Source organism: Porites lutea, chromosome 9, assembly GCF_958299795.1.
Source record: "Porites lutea chromosome 9, jaPorLute2.1, whole genome shotgun sequence".
Taxonomy (NCBI): Eukaryota; Metazoa; Cnidaria; class Anthozoa; order Scleractinia; family Poritidae; genus Porites; species Porites lutea.
Window position 1 is genome coordinate 21,019,876 of NC_133209.1, and position 15,052 is coordinate 21,034,927.

Below are 15,052 nucleotides of genomic sequence, written 5' to 3' on the forward strand. Positions count from 1 at the left end.
AACAAACGTCAGCTTCTAGAGGGGCCGTGCGGCAATAAAGTCACAAAATAGTCAAAACAAAAAAACCGAAATTTTGCCCTTGTTTTAGAATGAAAAATAGTGACATACGAAATGAGCTGAATTTGATTGTTTGATTGACGTGTTTTTGTTTGCTTGCTCCAAGGTGTTTTAAAAGAAATTGATGATAAGGTTAAACAAAAATAGAGTAACGGTTATAACCATTGAAGATCAGCGAAAGAAAGGAAAACAAAATTTAAAATATATAATTGTTTTGTTTTAATCGAGAACTCAATGAGGCACTTAAGGTGTGTGTATATGGCACGAATTTCTTTCGTAGTTTTTCGTTCTAAAATATGCGTAAAATATGTACCTGAAATTAAAAACTGGTCAATAACCTTGCAAAGCCCGATTTTTCACCTTCAAAACACGCGAATTTGCCTCAAAAAAATGTCCGCCCTATCGCGCGGCCAAATTGAAGTATGACGTAGCCTTATTTGCAAATTAACGAGATGGCGGTAAAAAAGAAGGATTGTCGCCGTCGAAGACCCTCTAAATCATCTTCACAATCTTCATTTATTTCGCTATACCTTATTTACAATTTGCCTGGTCCCTGTACGGCGTTTTCCCAGTCCCTCTCGAGAGAAGGCTGCGTAAACTAACTGACGTCAAGCGACTTCATGAACCTTTCTTTGATCCTTTACTCTTTTGCAGTCTTTGGGCCATTTTTAAAGGGGGAAAAGCAGTTTTTGGATTACCAAAATTGATTAAAAGTTTCATGGGCACATATTTTGAAAGTTCACAATCGTTATAGTTAGATGTTATCTAAGGACCAAAATCAGTTTGAAATAATTTCGTTTCATGTGCAATTCAAACTGTTTAGTATGCTCCAATTAAGGACGGTGCCCACTAATGGGAAGTATTTTTTGCCAGATAATGACTATTTGAGACAAGTAGATCATATCAGGGGCAATTGAAATCCAAAAAGAAAACTGGGGGTAACCAGGCATTTTTCAGAGATAACTGTGCTTAAATATGGAACGCTGAATACGGTGAATAGGCATTTTTTAGAAAAATGATAAAAAGCTATTCTTTCCCCAAATTTCAAAGTGTACACGTGAACTGGCACAAATGCAGTGATAATTGTAACAAGGTTTCAAAACTAAGCAACAAATGATAACATAACAAATGCTCTTTATACGTCTTTTTTTGAAATATCAGCCCGACTTGGAAGTTATCAGCAGTTACCCCTCTCCACGCGTTTGCCTTAAAAATAGGGTAAACGACATTTTCCCCGAACCAAAAATTGATCGTTTGCTGAGTAGGCTTATTACTTTCATTTGGTAAGATAAAAATTAGGGGTTACCCAGCGTTTTTAGAAGTTAAATTGGTTGGTTTCAACCTTAACTTAATCGCTTTGGGGGTATTTACAATTTTTCCCATCCCCTCCACGGTCAGTTTTATTCTTGCTTCACTCAACGCGGAGTACTCTGGGATATCCACAATGGTTAACAGTCAGAGAGAACAACAACCCACGGAAGAGAGCAAAAACAGAATATTTCATGGACTCTAAGGAAAACAAATTATACTATTTCATTCAACTGGAGGTTCTCCGTCTCAAAAATTTAACTAAAAATTTTGGAGAAGAGCAATCTCCAAGGTAATAAAGATTACTTCCAGCGCACATAGAGCAGTATGGCGAGCTCAAGATCCAAAGCTGGTGCTGTAAACAAACTACTGTGCTGTAGTGGAAAATAGTCGACAGGGACTCTTAGACAGGTACTCCTTCAGTCGTTTCCTTACCTGTACATGTCCTCAAGATTTTTTGAACTGTAGATGTAAGATGGACTGTAAACCATCTATCGTTTTTTATCATTTTACCGGGTACCTCTATCGAATATGTTACTAAACTTGCATACATTCAATGAGCTTATATCTGTGCTTTGCGCTATCTCTTTCGGGCTTTGCCAAAAGTGTCATATGACATAAATGATTTGCATAGACTCAAGTTCCACACATGAGCTCTCTTTTAAAAAAGCTGGATACTGCGAAAGTAGTTGTACCGAATGCGTTTATGTACCCTCATATATACACTGGGCTATAGAGATCATTTTATATATGTCGTTGTGATTTTTTTTTACTGTAGCATTCTGTTTCATGATCATTTACTATTTTTCGTTCCTAACTGTTAATTTTACACTTAACAGTGTCTGTTAAACCTAAAAAAGTCTTAGAATGGAAATACTTTATTTTACCTTCCATCTTTTAGTTTGTAAACCGCCAAATGGCAGTTATGTCTAAATGTCCAGATTATGTGTGGCGTGAAATTGAGCTGCCGAATAATTCAATAATTTCAAAGCTTAGTAATGCCAAAATGCTTAAATAACAATTTTAATAGTAAAATATTACTATTTTTTCCAAGATGTAAGCGTTTCCTTTGTGGTCCGCAACTTTTTGTGAAGCTGCGATCTCAACAATCCAAGCAATCTTGTGATAGTTTTTTTCTTGTTTGTTCAACAAATAAAAGCCTCGGACTCTCAATAAAAGGGACATCTGTATGTACTCAAACGCTTTAAATCTATCTTCTGGTCAATAATTACATAACATACATAACGTCTTACAAAATTAAATAAATATTCGGGAAAGTGTATAGAGCCGATTAGCCGATAAAACGCGAAGGACGCGAGTGAAAGGTAAGCTTGCAGTTTCTCGATTAAGCGGAGGACTTAGAGCTATTTTCCTTCTGATTTACTGATCCTTGCCTATTAAGGGATTTTTTTAAACCCAAGCTCCAAGACGTGACATCTCGAAGAAATAACTTTTGATGTTTTTGAATTGACTCGTTTGGACTATAAAATGTTCGGTCAGATAGATCACACGGCTGAAATAGCAACATGCGCAAACTTCTTCTGTTTTCAAAGAACTGACAAGGTAAATAGAAATTATTTTTATTCTGTTGAAAAACGACGCACATTTTTCACAAGAAATAACCAGAACCTCCCAGACTTACAGGAGACAAAACGAGGCCGCGTGTCCTGCGTATTGCGCATTTCTTTCGCGTCGCGCGCGACTACCTTGGCATGCATGTGCGCAGTAACAATAGAGGGCACCGTCCTTAATTGAACTAAAAATGCTGGTGTCAACAAAGCTCACGGGCATGACATAGTTATATGCCCTTTGAAGCTGTCATTCATCGTTGGTGAAAAAAAATAAATAAATAAAAAGGCCATGCTGCAGAACAAGGAACGCACGCGGACAAAACAAACCAAGAGCTCGCATCATTCAAAATGTTAATATTATTTGCTTGTCACTCGCTCTCCAGCCTTGTTGCTGATTTTTTTACCACGTGACTAGCAATAAGCAGCCTACTAGTTAGCCGTGGTCAAACGCAATAGCATGCGCAATGCACTCGTACCCGGTCCCGGCCGGGGAAATTTCCCGCGCGAAATTTTAGTTGAAACCATTGCAGAAACCGGTGTCAGGCAAAATATAGTTGAACGATCGTCAGAAACATGCTAAAGTGAAGTGAAATACAAGCGAAAGAGCCGACATGCGAAAGCTTGTCGTCGCCATTTGTTTACTGAATGTCGCTGTTCGAATGCATGACGAGTCCAGGAAAGGAGAAGCCAACAGGAAGAGAAAACTGTACTCAAAACAGTTCCGGAGTGTTGATTGAGTTTTATCGAAGGCAGAAGTGGCACCTGCAGAAGGATCATGGACTTGCCTGAGGCATTGAAAGGCGATACTTGCCGAGGACAAACGCCGTTCCTGTCCATCTTTGTGGGGACACAGTAAAAACCATCTAACATTCCAATCCTCGAGAGACTGTATGCAGCATTTGACGAGGTGGGCAGGAACAACCTGACAACGTTACCGACTACAAACCTCGGACAAAATGGTGCAATATATTATGCAGAAGCTGGCAGTTAAAAAATCTGTTCACTCCAAAAACAAAAGAAAGAGACAATGGTAAACCACACGTAACTAAAATTTTGTTCTCAGCAATTTGAATGCACTGTCCTCTCATTTTAAGTGACATTTTATAAACAGATGCACATATGTACAGAAATATTTTTTCTCGGTTAATGTTTTTTTTTTTTTTTTACCCTCCCCTCCCCTCCCCTCCCCATGACCTATTTCCTTGATTGCCTTTTGAGCTCCCGATAAGATGAGCCAAGGCTTTCAAGATTTTGCTACTGCAGTGTGCTTTGCATTTTACTGATGAGCTGGTCATAAGTAATTAACGTACAAGGGATCTTTGAAAAATTGGTTGGGGTCATCTCTCTTTCAGTTGTCAACAGAAGCAATGGAAGTAAGGGGTGTGCTATTTGATTGATTGAAACAGAAGAAGAAAAAAACAGAATTCAACATTTTCACTTAGACCATAATAATGCACCTTGTTTAAGCCAAACAGATGATCAAAGATCAAGAAAGTAAAGAAAAGACAGGAAAAAATAATAAAATAATAAACAGGTATCAAAGCCTTGAGAGGATAGCTGCCCATCTCCAAATTATGGCTGGTTAGTGAGACCACTTGGCTAACAGGATTTTCTAAAAGACAGTCTAAAATAGTATAAGAAAGAACACAAAATCGCAAATAAAATTGAGAGGAACCTTTATTTGTCTTTTCAATTAAATTAGGTGTTCTTTATGTACATCATTTTCATTCTTTCTTCTCATTTTGCATCCCTTTCTCGTCTATCTGATTCTCTTTCAGGGTCTGGACTCTGTTTTTTTTTTTTTATTGATCCCCTTCCTAACTTCCTGTACAAAAATAAGATAGATTTAATCAAATAAATAATAAGTTCTCAAATTGTTATAATAAAAACAACACTAAATACCAAGTGCCTTTCCTTTTAACGCTATATGAGCTTCTAGCAACATACAATAATTTTTGAATTATATTATTTGGCCAACGTTAAAGATGCATACAAGATCATTAAACACCATGGCATTTGAATCAACATAGAAGGTTGTACAACTGAGACCCCATTTACCACCCCCTTCCTCGTAATTTAAACTGTAAAACTAAGACCAAGCTGCAAGCATTGGATGAACAGTATAGTGAAAACAGAACATTAGTCATGAATGTGGGCAAACGTGAAGAATAAACAATAGTGATGAAATGACAGCATGTACACTGACGTCTGGTCAATTTGCAATGTCAAGCAGTCAAAAATAGACTTATGCTGCTGTGATTATTGAACTTATGTGTGGTTATTAAACTTCTCCTAAAAAATAAAACCTTTTTCCTCTCACAATATGCCTGGGCTGATAACAATAAATAACATTGAGACCATAGATGTTCATGCATCTTTTTTGAGCTTGATTATATGTTTACTGAACTCATATGATGTGGTCATTGAATTTTATGAATGACATTTAAAATAATTATTCATCATCGATACACTTTGTTTGTTATTAATACAGACTTAAACCCTGAGCGAGATAATGTATTTGATGTGAAAAGATAGAATAAGCTTAAAATTAAGGTCGTCAGTCATAAAAGAACAGTTTCATCAAAAAAAACCACCAGATAATTTTACTAAATTTTTTATTTTTGCAGAACGAACCAGAGCTCAAAAGATATGGTTTGTACTGAATAAAAACACCAATCATTAAAATTAGGTTCAAGCCAGTGTTAGTATAAAAGTATTACAGAAAGTTCAAACAATGTAAAACTATTTAAACTTGAGCTTCACTTTCAGCGGCCACTACGAGCAGTTAGGGAATTTTATGATTTACAAAGGGAAGTTTACTCATACTTACATTTCACATTATACGTTCCTCTTATTCTTCCTATTCATCGCCCGCGAACTTTCTTGAAATACAAAGACAATTTCCCTGTTCTTGTCCGCAAGAAGACGTAGCCACATGTATGTAGCTTTTCCAAATCGAACGTAGCGATCCCCACGCAATTCTCCGTGCATGCTCAGACGTTTGACCGTGGTGTGACGTACGTACATACGTACGCGTCTACAGATTGTACGGGTGGGGTAGGGGAGACTATCAAATGGAAGGGAAGGGTGTCTCGGGCGTGTCTTGGCAACTCCACTTCTTTAATATAGGACATTCACAATATGGTCAATTGACAGCTGTCAAAACAGGATAGCCACTGACCAGTATCCCATGACCATATCGCGGGCTCATGTGTCAACTCATCGAGGTGACTTGATTTGTTTTACTAGATCGCGAACAACGTTCAATCTCATACTTTTAGCTAGTTTGGGAGCACAGGAAAACTTTGCCTAGTTCCTGGGCCTCTTATTATGCGCGGCCAATGCGTTTCGAATCACGTGTTCCGAGAAAGTTTTTGAGGCCTAGACAAACTCGGAGAAGTGAGACATTTTGTCTCACTTGGGGCGGAGCTTTTGGAAGCGGGCGAGCTGTCAATAACTTTTCCGCGCTGATGAAAGATGTCCAGCAGCCATGGAGAGTTCAGAGGATAAAGAGTTAAACCGAGCATTTTTATTCTATGCACGTTTTCATTGTTGAAAGTCCTTTGGCCTTTCTTTCTCATTTATCTCATTTAACTAATTTGAACTTTATTTCATCTCAAAAACTATTTGTAGGCTAAGCAAAACAGCGTCGCAAAAAAATTATTTGATCAAGAATCGGAAGGTAAGCTAAAGAAATAAGTTTATATTTATTCTTGGATATGGAAAGCTATCTTTCGTTTCTCTATTTTCGCTTTTTCCTATAAATTTCTCGTTATATTTCACTTCGAAATATTTTATGTAATTTAATTTTTGGATTTGGAAGCTTATCAAACTAATCGGACAGGCTGTTGAATTTAGTCTCTAAATTTGGTAGAATGTCAACAAACTACTGTTTCAAATCTTTTTATCAATAAAGAAATATCATTTTAATGGTTCATTTGAAAATGAACTAAAAGAGAAATTACTTGCACGTTATATGGTAATATTCTTTCCGATTGAAATTAATATTTTTGTTCTTTGATAACAGAAACCAGGTTAGTGCCGATCCCAAGCGAAGGATATTCACGCGCAAAGTTATTTATAGATTATTTCAGTTGAACGTGGGAACTTTTCAAAAATGCAAAAATGCTCACGCATGCGCACTCCGAGATGGTCTAGGCGTCTCCCGGCCGTTCGTCTCGGATACGTCACCGAAATGCATTGACCGAGAGGGCTTGGAAAGACGCTGCATAGGGACCAGGCAAAGAAAAACTGATAATGCACACATATTGGACATTAATGTTTTGATAAATTGACAGCTGTCAAAACAGGGTACCCGCTGACCAGTGTCGCTTGACCGTATCGCGGGCTCAGGTGTCGACCCATCGAGGTCAAGTATTTTTGACGTTATCCGCTCACAAGTTACTAGTTTTCAAGTGATCGCAGGCGCAAGTTCAATTTTTTTTTAATTCGTATGAAATATGTTGTGTTTATGTGCCGCACAATTAAAGTTTTGATTGCAAACTGACCTCGAAGGCGAAAATTCAGCCAGCTGTTACAGGTAGGGAAGACAGTTGCCTTTGTTCACCGCCGAAAAATGTCTACGCATGCTCTGCAAAAAATGACACGTGATCGATTTTCGGGTAATGTCAATGGCTCCGAGGCGAAAATGCTCAGATGAAGGAAGCAATGGCAGTAACAGCGTTGCAATTTCTTGCCACTGTAAGAGATCAAGAATTATATTTGGTCAAAGTTTTGATGGAAGTATGTTCTCTAGAGAATATAGCGTCCTGGAACTGGTGAAAAATCGCAGTGGCTTGGTCTGATTCAATGTCGTTGACGTTGAGATCGCTGGTTTGCATGTGGAAGACATGCCAAAAAGGTGAGTAATTTTTACTCTCTTTGTTTACTGCATGTTCCGTGCAATTCGGTACAAAAAGTAGTGGAAGAGAAATTATTGGGCTTTGTTTTGGTATATAGATAAGCTTGTACCGAGATGCACGGAAGCGACAGTTTTGTTAAATGTGTATCCCGTTTTTGTATCAAAATTCGACTTTGATTGTGAATCTAACATTCGACAACATTCCACTGATGATCGAAGAGCGTATTACAACGCTATCTAAAATCTTTTTGTTTATTTCAAGTTTCTTATCACGGATTCAACAAAGAAAGGTAGAGGGATAGACACTTTTGGGCTTTGTTTTGTTGTGACTTAGCTTGTACTTTGTTGCTGGAAAAACTGTATTTAGATGCTAAATCTCCGTGTTTACACTGTTTATGGCAGAAAAATAAGCTTACGCTTGGTTCAACTTAATCCCGTGTCACTCGATACAAAAGGAAATTATAAAGAAGGTAAAGAAATATTCTTAGCGATTGTCTTGCGGTGTAAATTGTCTTGTGGCTAGTGGATCGAAAGCGGCCGGGTTGCGGCAGTTTTCTAAAGTGCGTAGTTCGAAACGTGATTTTGTGGATCGATGCACATTTTATTGTTGTTGCTCATTGTTACAGCTTTGTATGTTACAGAGATTTGAGTTTTATCCCAACTGTCGAATGAGAAAATGTGAGACTGTTTTCTTTAAAATGCTTAGACCGTCTTGGAGCTACAGTTCGATAGGTCCAGCAACATTCTGATTTGTAAAAAAAATTCTGTTTACATTGTGTAAAGCTGCTGTACACTGATTTAGGCTTGCAATTTTATAATTGAAGGATCGAAGTTTAGATTATTTTGCCACACATCCACACATCCACACAACGAGTTACTTGTTACTTTCTTCGTTAGGAACCGCACTTACGCAAATGATTTCCTCCCTGTACAATTTTTTAGTACTAAATTTTTGCACACAAGGCTTTCTGTGGGGGGTGTATCTTTGCTTGAAAATTGGATCCCGGAAGGAGATGAACAGGGTAATTTTCCTGTGAATGCTTTTGTTTTTCTGTCCATCGTTTTCGGCTTATGAATGAATGATAGAGTTAACATCAAGAAAAAAAATAGTCATCACAAATTAAACTTACAGGAGTTTAAAGTTTGGAGTAAACTTTGAGTCTTAAAGAAATTTAAGTTGGATCATGTTGATGAATGCAGTTGTGTAGGGTATGCATACAGTTTCCAATTTTGATATTCTGTCAGAATTATAAGGGAACACTCAAATAAATATCTCATTCAAACTATAGTTTCATTGTAATTATCGTTTGTTTCTATTCCCATAAACTTATCATCATGTCTACATTTTGCATGAATTTAATGTGATATATTTTTGAAGGGGTTGTTGTTTTCACAGTGAAGTAATCTTCACTTTGTTTTTTTGATATGAAGTTGAGTTTCTTCTTAGTTGTTGGCTAAGGCAGTGTTGAAGTATCTGACATGTTAACATACTTAATTGTTCATTTCTCTTCAGAAAAGATTGATTGATCCTGAATCAAACAAAGGTAGCCTCACAAACAAGATTTTTGACGAACAAATGTGTACTCAAGCAAAGCATATGTCCCTGACAGTGTCAATAAAATTTATTAATGGAAAGATCTGGGATTTTACTCCTTTGTAGCACTTTTGACCACGCATCACTTTGCTAACCTATATACTAAAAAGATATAATCAGTATTTTTTCCAACTAACATATTTTCAATCAAAGTTCTCTTCTTTTATTGATAGTATTCCCCTAATTTTAAAAATTTCATTATCTTACTCAGATCAAGCAAAGTAACCATTGGAAAGAGAAAAAAAACCTGCTCGGTCATAGACGGTTTTAAAGTTTTGATATAAAAATTGCACCCGTTCACAATGAAAAGAACATGAATGCAGACACTGCAGTTCATTTTTCTCATGTTCAAGCTTTTTTTTATAAATTAGAAAGTCTTGTTGGAGAAAACATAATTTTGCTTTATCTTTTCGGTAAAAAAATAATAATAATCATAAAATAACTTCCAGGTGTCTAAGCAATTTCAAAGGACCCATAGTGTCTTATTTCTCCGCTGCATTGAGCTGTGATCAAAGGCCGTTCTTTCTAGTGACCCGGCTTGTATCAGAATCGTCATCGTTAAGAGTGATCGCTTAAACAAGTCCAAAGTTGAATCCGGTAAACCGGCCAAAACACGAGCATCGCAGGGAACGAATCCCATAGGAAAAGGTGAAAAAGGATAATAAAAAGGCTAGGCTATTTTTAAAATATCCGTACATGCATTTTCAACTCATATTAAGCCGCAATTAATCTTCTTTCCACTTGAATAAACAAACGATGGAGGTATTGCCGCCATTTTTGAATTTGGCGATGTCACGTGGTTGCGCGTCGACCAATCAGACATTTTTCGTCGCTGAAGTTGCTTTTGACTTTTGTCACCGCGTTGGTCACGCTCTACGTCCAATTTTTATGCTCTGATTGGTCAAAATTTGACAGGTGAGTTCACGCGGAAAATTTTTGTAGCATCTTGAATCTTGTTTACTTTGACAGCTGAAGCTGACAGAGTTTTGTGTCAACTTGTTATGTTTTTAACTGTCTTTTTCCACTGGATGACAAAATGAAATTCAGCTGTTATCAGGAGTCTTCTGTTATTCATGGCTAGTTTGTTTATTGGGTTTTTGGTTGAGAAATACGTCGCTTGTCAAAGTCGGAAATCCGATTTCGGATGGCATCGTTTTCGTATTCACCTTGCTTGATGCGTAAGAGGGTTGCAAAGTCTGAAGCGATACTTGCCTTACTTGATACCTTTCAGGAGCTGCATCTCGAATGGTAAGCCAGAGTAATTATTGTATTTGATGTTTGTTTTTTGTGTATAATTCAATGAAGTCGAGCGTAGTTTATGCGCGTATTTAGTTTATGCACGTTTGTAAGATTTGAGACAATGATCTGACCGAGTATTAGGTTCGAAATAAGCTTACAGAACTTTAAAAAGCCTTTAGACAGTTTCTCACCGCAAATAATAATAATAATAATAACGCGAATATTTATACAGGATAACCTATCAGTTCTAACAAAAAGAACTGTTATCAAAAGGGTCCTGTAATTATCTCATAAATAGCTAAAAAATAAAAAATAAAATCGAAAAAGGAAAATAGAATAAACTAACACTAAGAAATCTAAGATTTAAAAATCAAAATCTGTAAAAATCATCGACTTACAAGACTGAAAAGAGTTATGTATTATGGAATACTATTGAAAAAATTGTTTTAAATTACTCTTAAAAAGGAACCTAGAATTTACAGTTCTTAAATCCCGAGGTAAAGTATTATAAACTAGAGCCCCTTGAAAGGCAAAACTTCTCCGTCCAAATTCTAATTTGGTTTTGGGAAGTTTTAGTGAACACCCATTGTTTCTAGTGTTAATGTTGTGTTCAATTTTTGTAAAATATCCTTTAAAAGAGGTACAGACATTATCCTGAAGACAGTCAAACACAAGCTGGCAGGACTGCCTCTTTATTAAACTCTCCACTGTCTGGACTTGATAATTTCCACCAATGACTTTCTGGCTTCGACGTTCGACTCTTACGGGAATGTGACCAACAGAGACCCAAAGTTCCACAGTACGTAAAAACAGGTTGAATCATTGCTTTGTAGATTTTCTCAACACTGCTCTTGTCGATTAAAGGTCGGATTCTCCTGAGTAAATTAAATCTTCCAGCTGCTCTTTTATACATTTTGTCAAAATGTGATTCGAGATTTAAGGATGAATCCAAGTTTACACCCAAGTATTTATACGATGACGTGGTATTAATCAGTGTTCCATTTACAGTCAAGGCTAGTTGTCTTCCATTCAATGCATTAAGCCTTTTGGCAGTACCAAAGATCATACACTCAGTTTTGCCCTTTTTAGATTAAGGACAAGCTCATTATCACGAAACCAAGAAGACAATTGTGGCAATCTTCACTGAGATGCCTTTGAATGGATTCCAGATCTTTAGCAGAAAGAAAACGTCCCAAAGAATATTTAGTTATAATTCTGGCAGTAAAAGGAAGCTTTGAGCGATTCTCTTGCCTCGAGTTCGTCTTTGAAAAAAGCAAACACCGGGAAGCCGGCTTAAAACATAAACTTAAGCTTGAAGCTTGAAGAGACACTTTAGAGACACTTTAATACTTGTCTTCCTGAATGAAAATTGTTGTCTCTGTATATGTTTCACTGAATTATATTTCTTTTATTGATTGTTAGTAGACTCTCTTGTAATTTTACTCCCTCTGCCGATTGTTTTCAGTCGTTCAGTGAACATCGCTTGCAGGAGTTCTCAAAATGCCGCACGTTAAACCATTAAATAAAACATAAGCGTAACTCTGTTAATGTTCATTCAAACACTCGCCAGAGCTAGCACTACAAAAGTGAGAACCGGATGGCCGTATAGGTGATGGAAATTTTTTTAAAGGTTTCGCTAAAAGCCCACGCGTACTTCCAACGTCCTGAATATTGAATGAGTACAATTTGTATTGTGACATACTGCTTTCTTTCCGAGGTCTGTATGATAAAAACAGTGCCTCATACTACTGTTTTACCTCAGATGGGATGTGTAAATGGTATAAAAGGTTGGTTTGCACGCACCCAGATTTGTTGGCAAGATTTTGCAATATAAACTTGTCGAATGCAAAAAAATTTGGCCTGATTTTTTTTTCCAAGAGCCATTATGTCCTTTAGATGTGATCGAAGATTATTACCAGTTTTTGGGTGTACATATGAGGCTATCAACTGGATGTAAGATTTGGTTAACTCTTGGGCTGTTTGCAAATTAATTTTCTCTAAAATCACGTAGCCTTTCCCTCAAAAGTCACATAAATGTGCTCTAAAGTTAACTGAATTTTGGAATACAAGTTTATTGTTTGATTTAAATTTCAAATATATTAATGGGAGCCTCGCTTTTAGCCCTGGCTAAATCTATATATTAACTTAATGCAGCATTTAGTTTATTTCTTTCCTCTCCGTCTTTCGTTTGTAAGAAGTTTCGTATGATTACGTCACTGGAAATCTTCCATGTTCTTGGATAGTAACTTTGTGAGAACAGACCAGGCTTAGGAGCCGGATGTCAAACGCTTCCGTTGTTGTAAGTAGCACGAGTTGTTCCAGAGCTTGGTGACACTCCCATTAAATTTAACGTTGCGGAAAAGAAAAAACCTGCAATTCGACATCTTGGCACTGAATAACTCCACCATTGTCCTGAGGTGGTGGCTTGAAACATGGAGTCTCAATATTTCTTGAAACTCTTTTCCTTGATCTTCTAAAGAACGGCGTGAAAAATGACCAAACAATATTGTTAAGGCCGCTGCGATAATTTTTACTAAAGATAAAGTATATTGCTGGATTTATCGAAGAATTAATAAATGTTAAATATAAGCTACATTCTCCAATAAATTTCACGCTACAGGGGGGTTCTAGGTTATTGTTAAACCAGGTGAAGGTTGCTACGTAATGATAAATTAAGAATGGAAACCAACAAACGCCGAAAGCAATAACCACCGCAATTAACATACGAAGCACCTTCCTATTTCGACTAAGACAAAGACTACGTCTGCTTGCCTCCTCTGGTAAGGTCATTCGTCTAATTCGAATAATAATTGTAACGTAGAGGGCGGTTATGATAAAAAATGGAATGAACACAAATATGATCGTATGGACAAGAAATTGAATTTTCCAGGCTTCAAACCTATCTTCGAAAAGGGGCTCCCAGGTGTGCACACAAAATGCTCCTTCTTCTAACTTGAAAGCGTACAAATCAACTGCATGGATCACACACGCCACCATCCAAGTGATCACAATAAGTAATATACCTCGCGTCTTTTGATAAGTATTTTGGATAATTGGACGCGTAATAGCGTAGTATCGCTCGCTTGCAATTATCAGCAGGCTCAGTAGTGAAACAGCCACGGTTATGTCTTGGAAAAAGTAAACAACCTTGCATAAGGCCTCACCTAAAGTTCCTCCAATAAGCCAAGCAAGTTGATCAGTGAATGTCTGGGTAATCACCCTTGGGATGACAAACAGGGTGCATAGAAAATCGGAAACGGCCACATTGACGATTAGCAGGTTTACAATTGTCCTCATTCGACGCTCTCTATAAACCACCATGATTACCAAAGCGTTTCCTAAGGTGGATGTAATGAAAATAACTGCGCAGACGGCAGTCGCTCCGATCTCCCTTGTTTCGCGATCCACACCATCGCACTCTATCTTATCCTCAGAGTTCGGTGTTTTTGTGCCGTTGCTGGTATTCATGTTCCTTTGAAATTCTTTAAACCTAAAAGTACCGTTTTTGTTCTTCAAATCCCCAATATCTCTTCGCCCAGATGAGTAATGCTTTAGGAAGTTTAAATGGTTCAATTAGACGCGCTTGTCTTGTAGATAAGCTATATCGTATAATTGTCTGTTGAGGTAGCATAATAAGCTCAGAGAACGTCAAAACCATAGTTTTCTTTAGCAAACAAACCACAAAAACTCCCCTGATTACTTGTGTCAGTCAACAGCTGTTCCAATAAAATCCTATGAAGCCTTTTCGCCACTTTGGGGAGATTTTCTCTAAAACCAGATAGAAATCTCCGGTTTAATTTGGAAAAATTGAGAACGCTTTCTTCCATCGTTGTTGATTTATCTTTTAATCTTTTCCGCTTCCTCTGGTAATGGCTATGTTTTGCGAATCACAAAACAGATGAAATCCAAGAAGATGATTGCCTTATCTAAAAAAAAAAGTAATTAAAGGAAATTCCAAGTGTAGTAATTAGACTAACGTCCGGTAAAAATCATTTTTCAAAATTTCGCCCTTAAAATTCATGAAACCCTGAATCCGATTCCATAACAAAATTTGTTTTTCCAAGGGACATCTAAATTAAAACTTTCAAATTGAACTGATTTTTTCAAAGAATCAGCATACAGCAGTGTAGAAATAGATTTATAGTTCACCAAAAAGCTACAATTTGCACTTCTGCATCACATTTTCACCTGCGCAAGATAAAGGGAAAAATAGATAATTTCTCTACCGAAAATAACTTTTGGAAACATATTGTGTGTTAAATAATAAATTTCCATGACGTGACATCCAAGATACAAAATTAATTTATGATATAATGGCAAGGCATTTAAAAACAAAACATATATATTGAAAAAAAGGCGTTAGTGTCAGCCTATTTCTTAAAATTACGCAAAACTGCATCTTACAATTGTTTTCGGTTTTGT

General features: G+C 36.9%; 1 protein-coding gene across 1 annotated transcript; it reads right to left on the reverse strand.

The window, feature by feature from the left end:
• Positions 1-12,853: 12,853 nt before the first annotated feature.
• On the reverse strand, positions 12,854-14,271 carry LOC140948097 (QRFP-like peptide receptor). Its single transcript, XM_073397323.1, has one exon. It carries the CDS (start codon positions 14,096-14,098, stop codon positions 12,977-12,979), a length of 1,122 nt encoding a protein of 373 aa, XP_073253424.1. The 5' UTR covers positions 14,099-14,271; the 3' UTR covers positions 12,854-12,976.
• Between the last annotated feature and the right edge of the window lie 781 nt (positions 14,272-15,052).

Coding starts and splice junctions, on each gene's coding strand:
- LOC140948097 (XM_073397323.1), bottom strand. CDS start 14,098: ATGAATACCAGCAACGGCACAAAAACACCGAACTCTGAGGATAAGATA.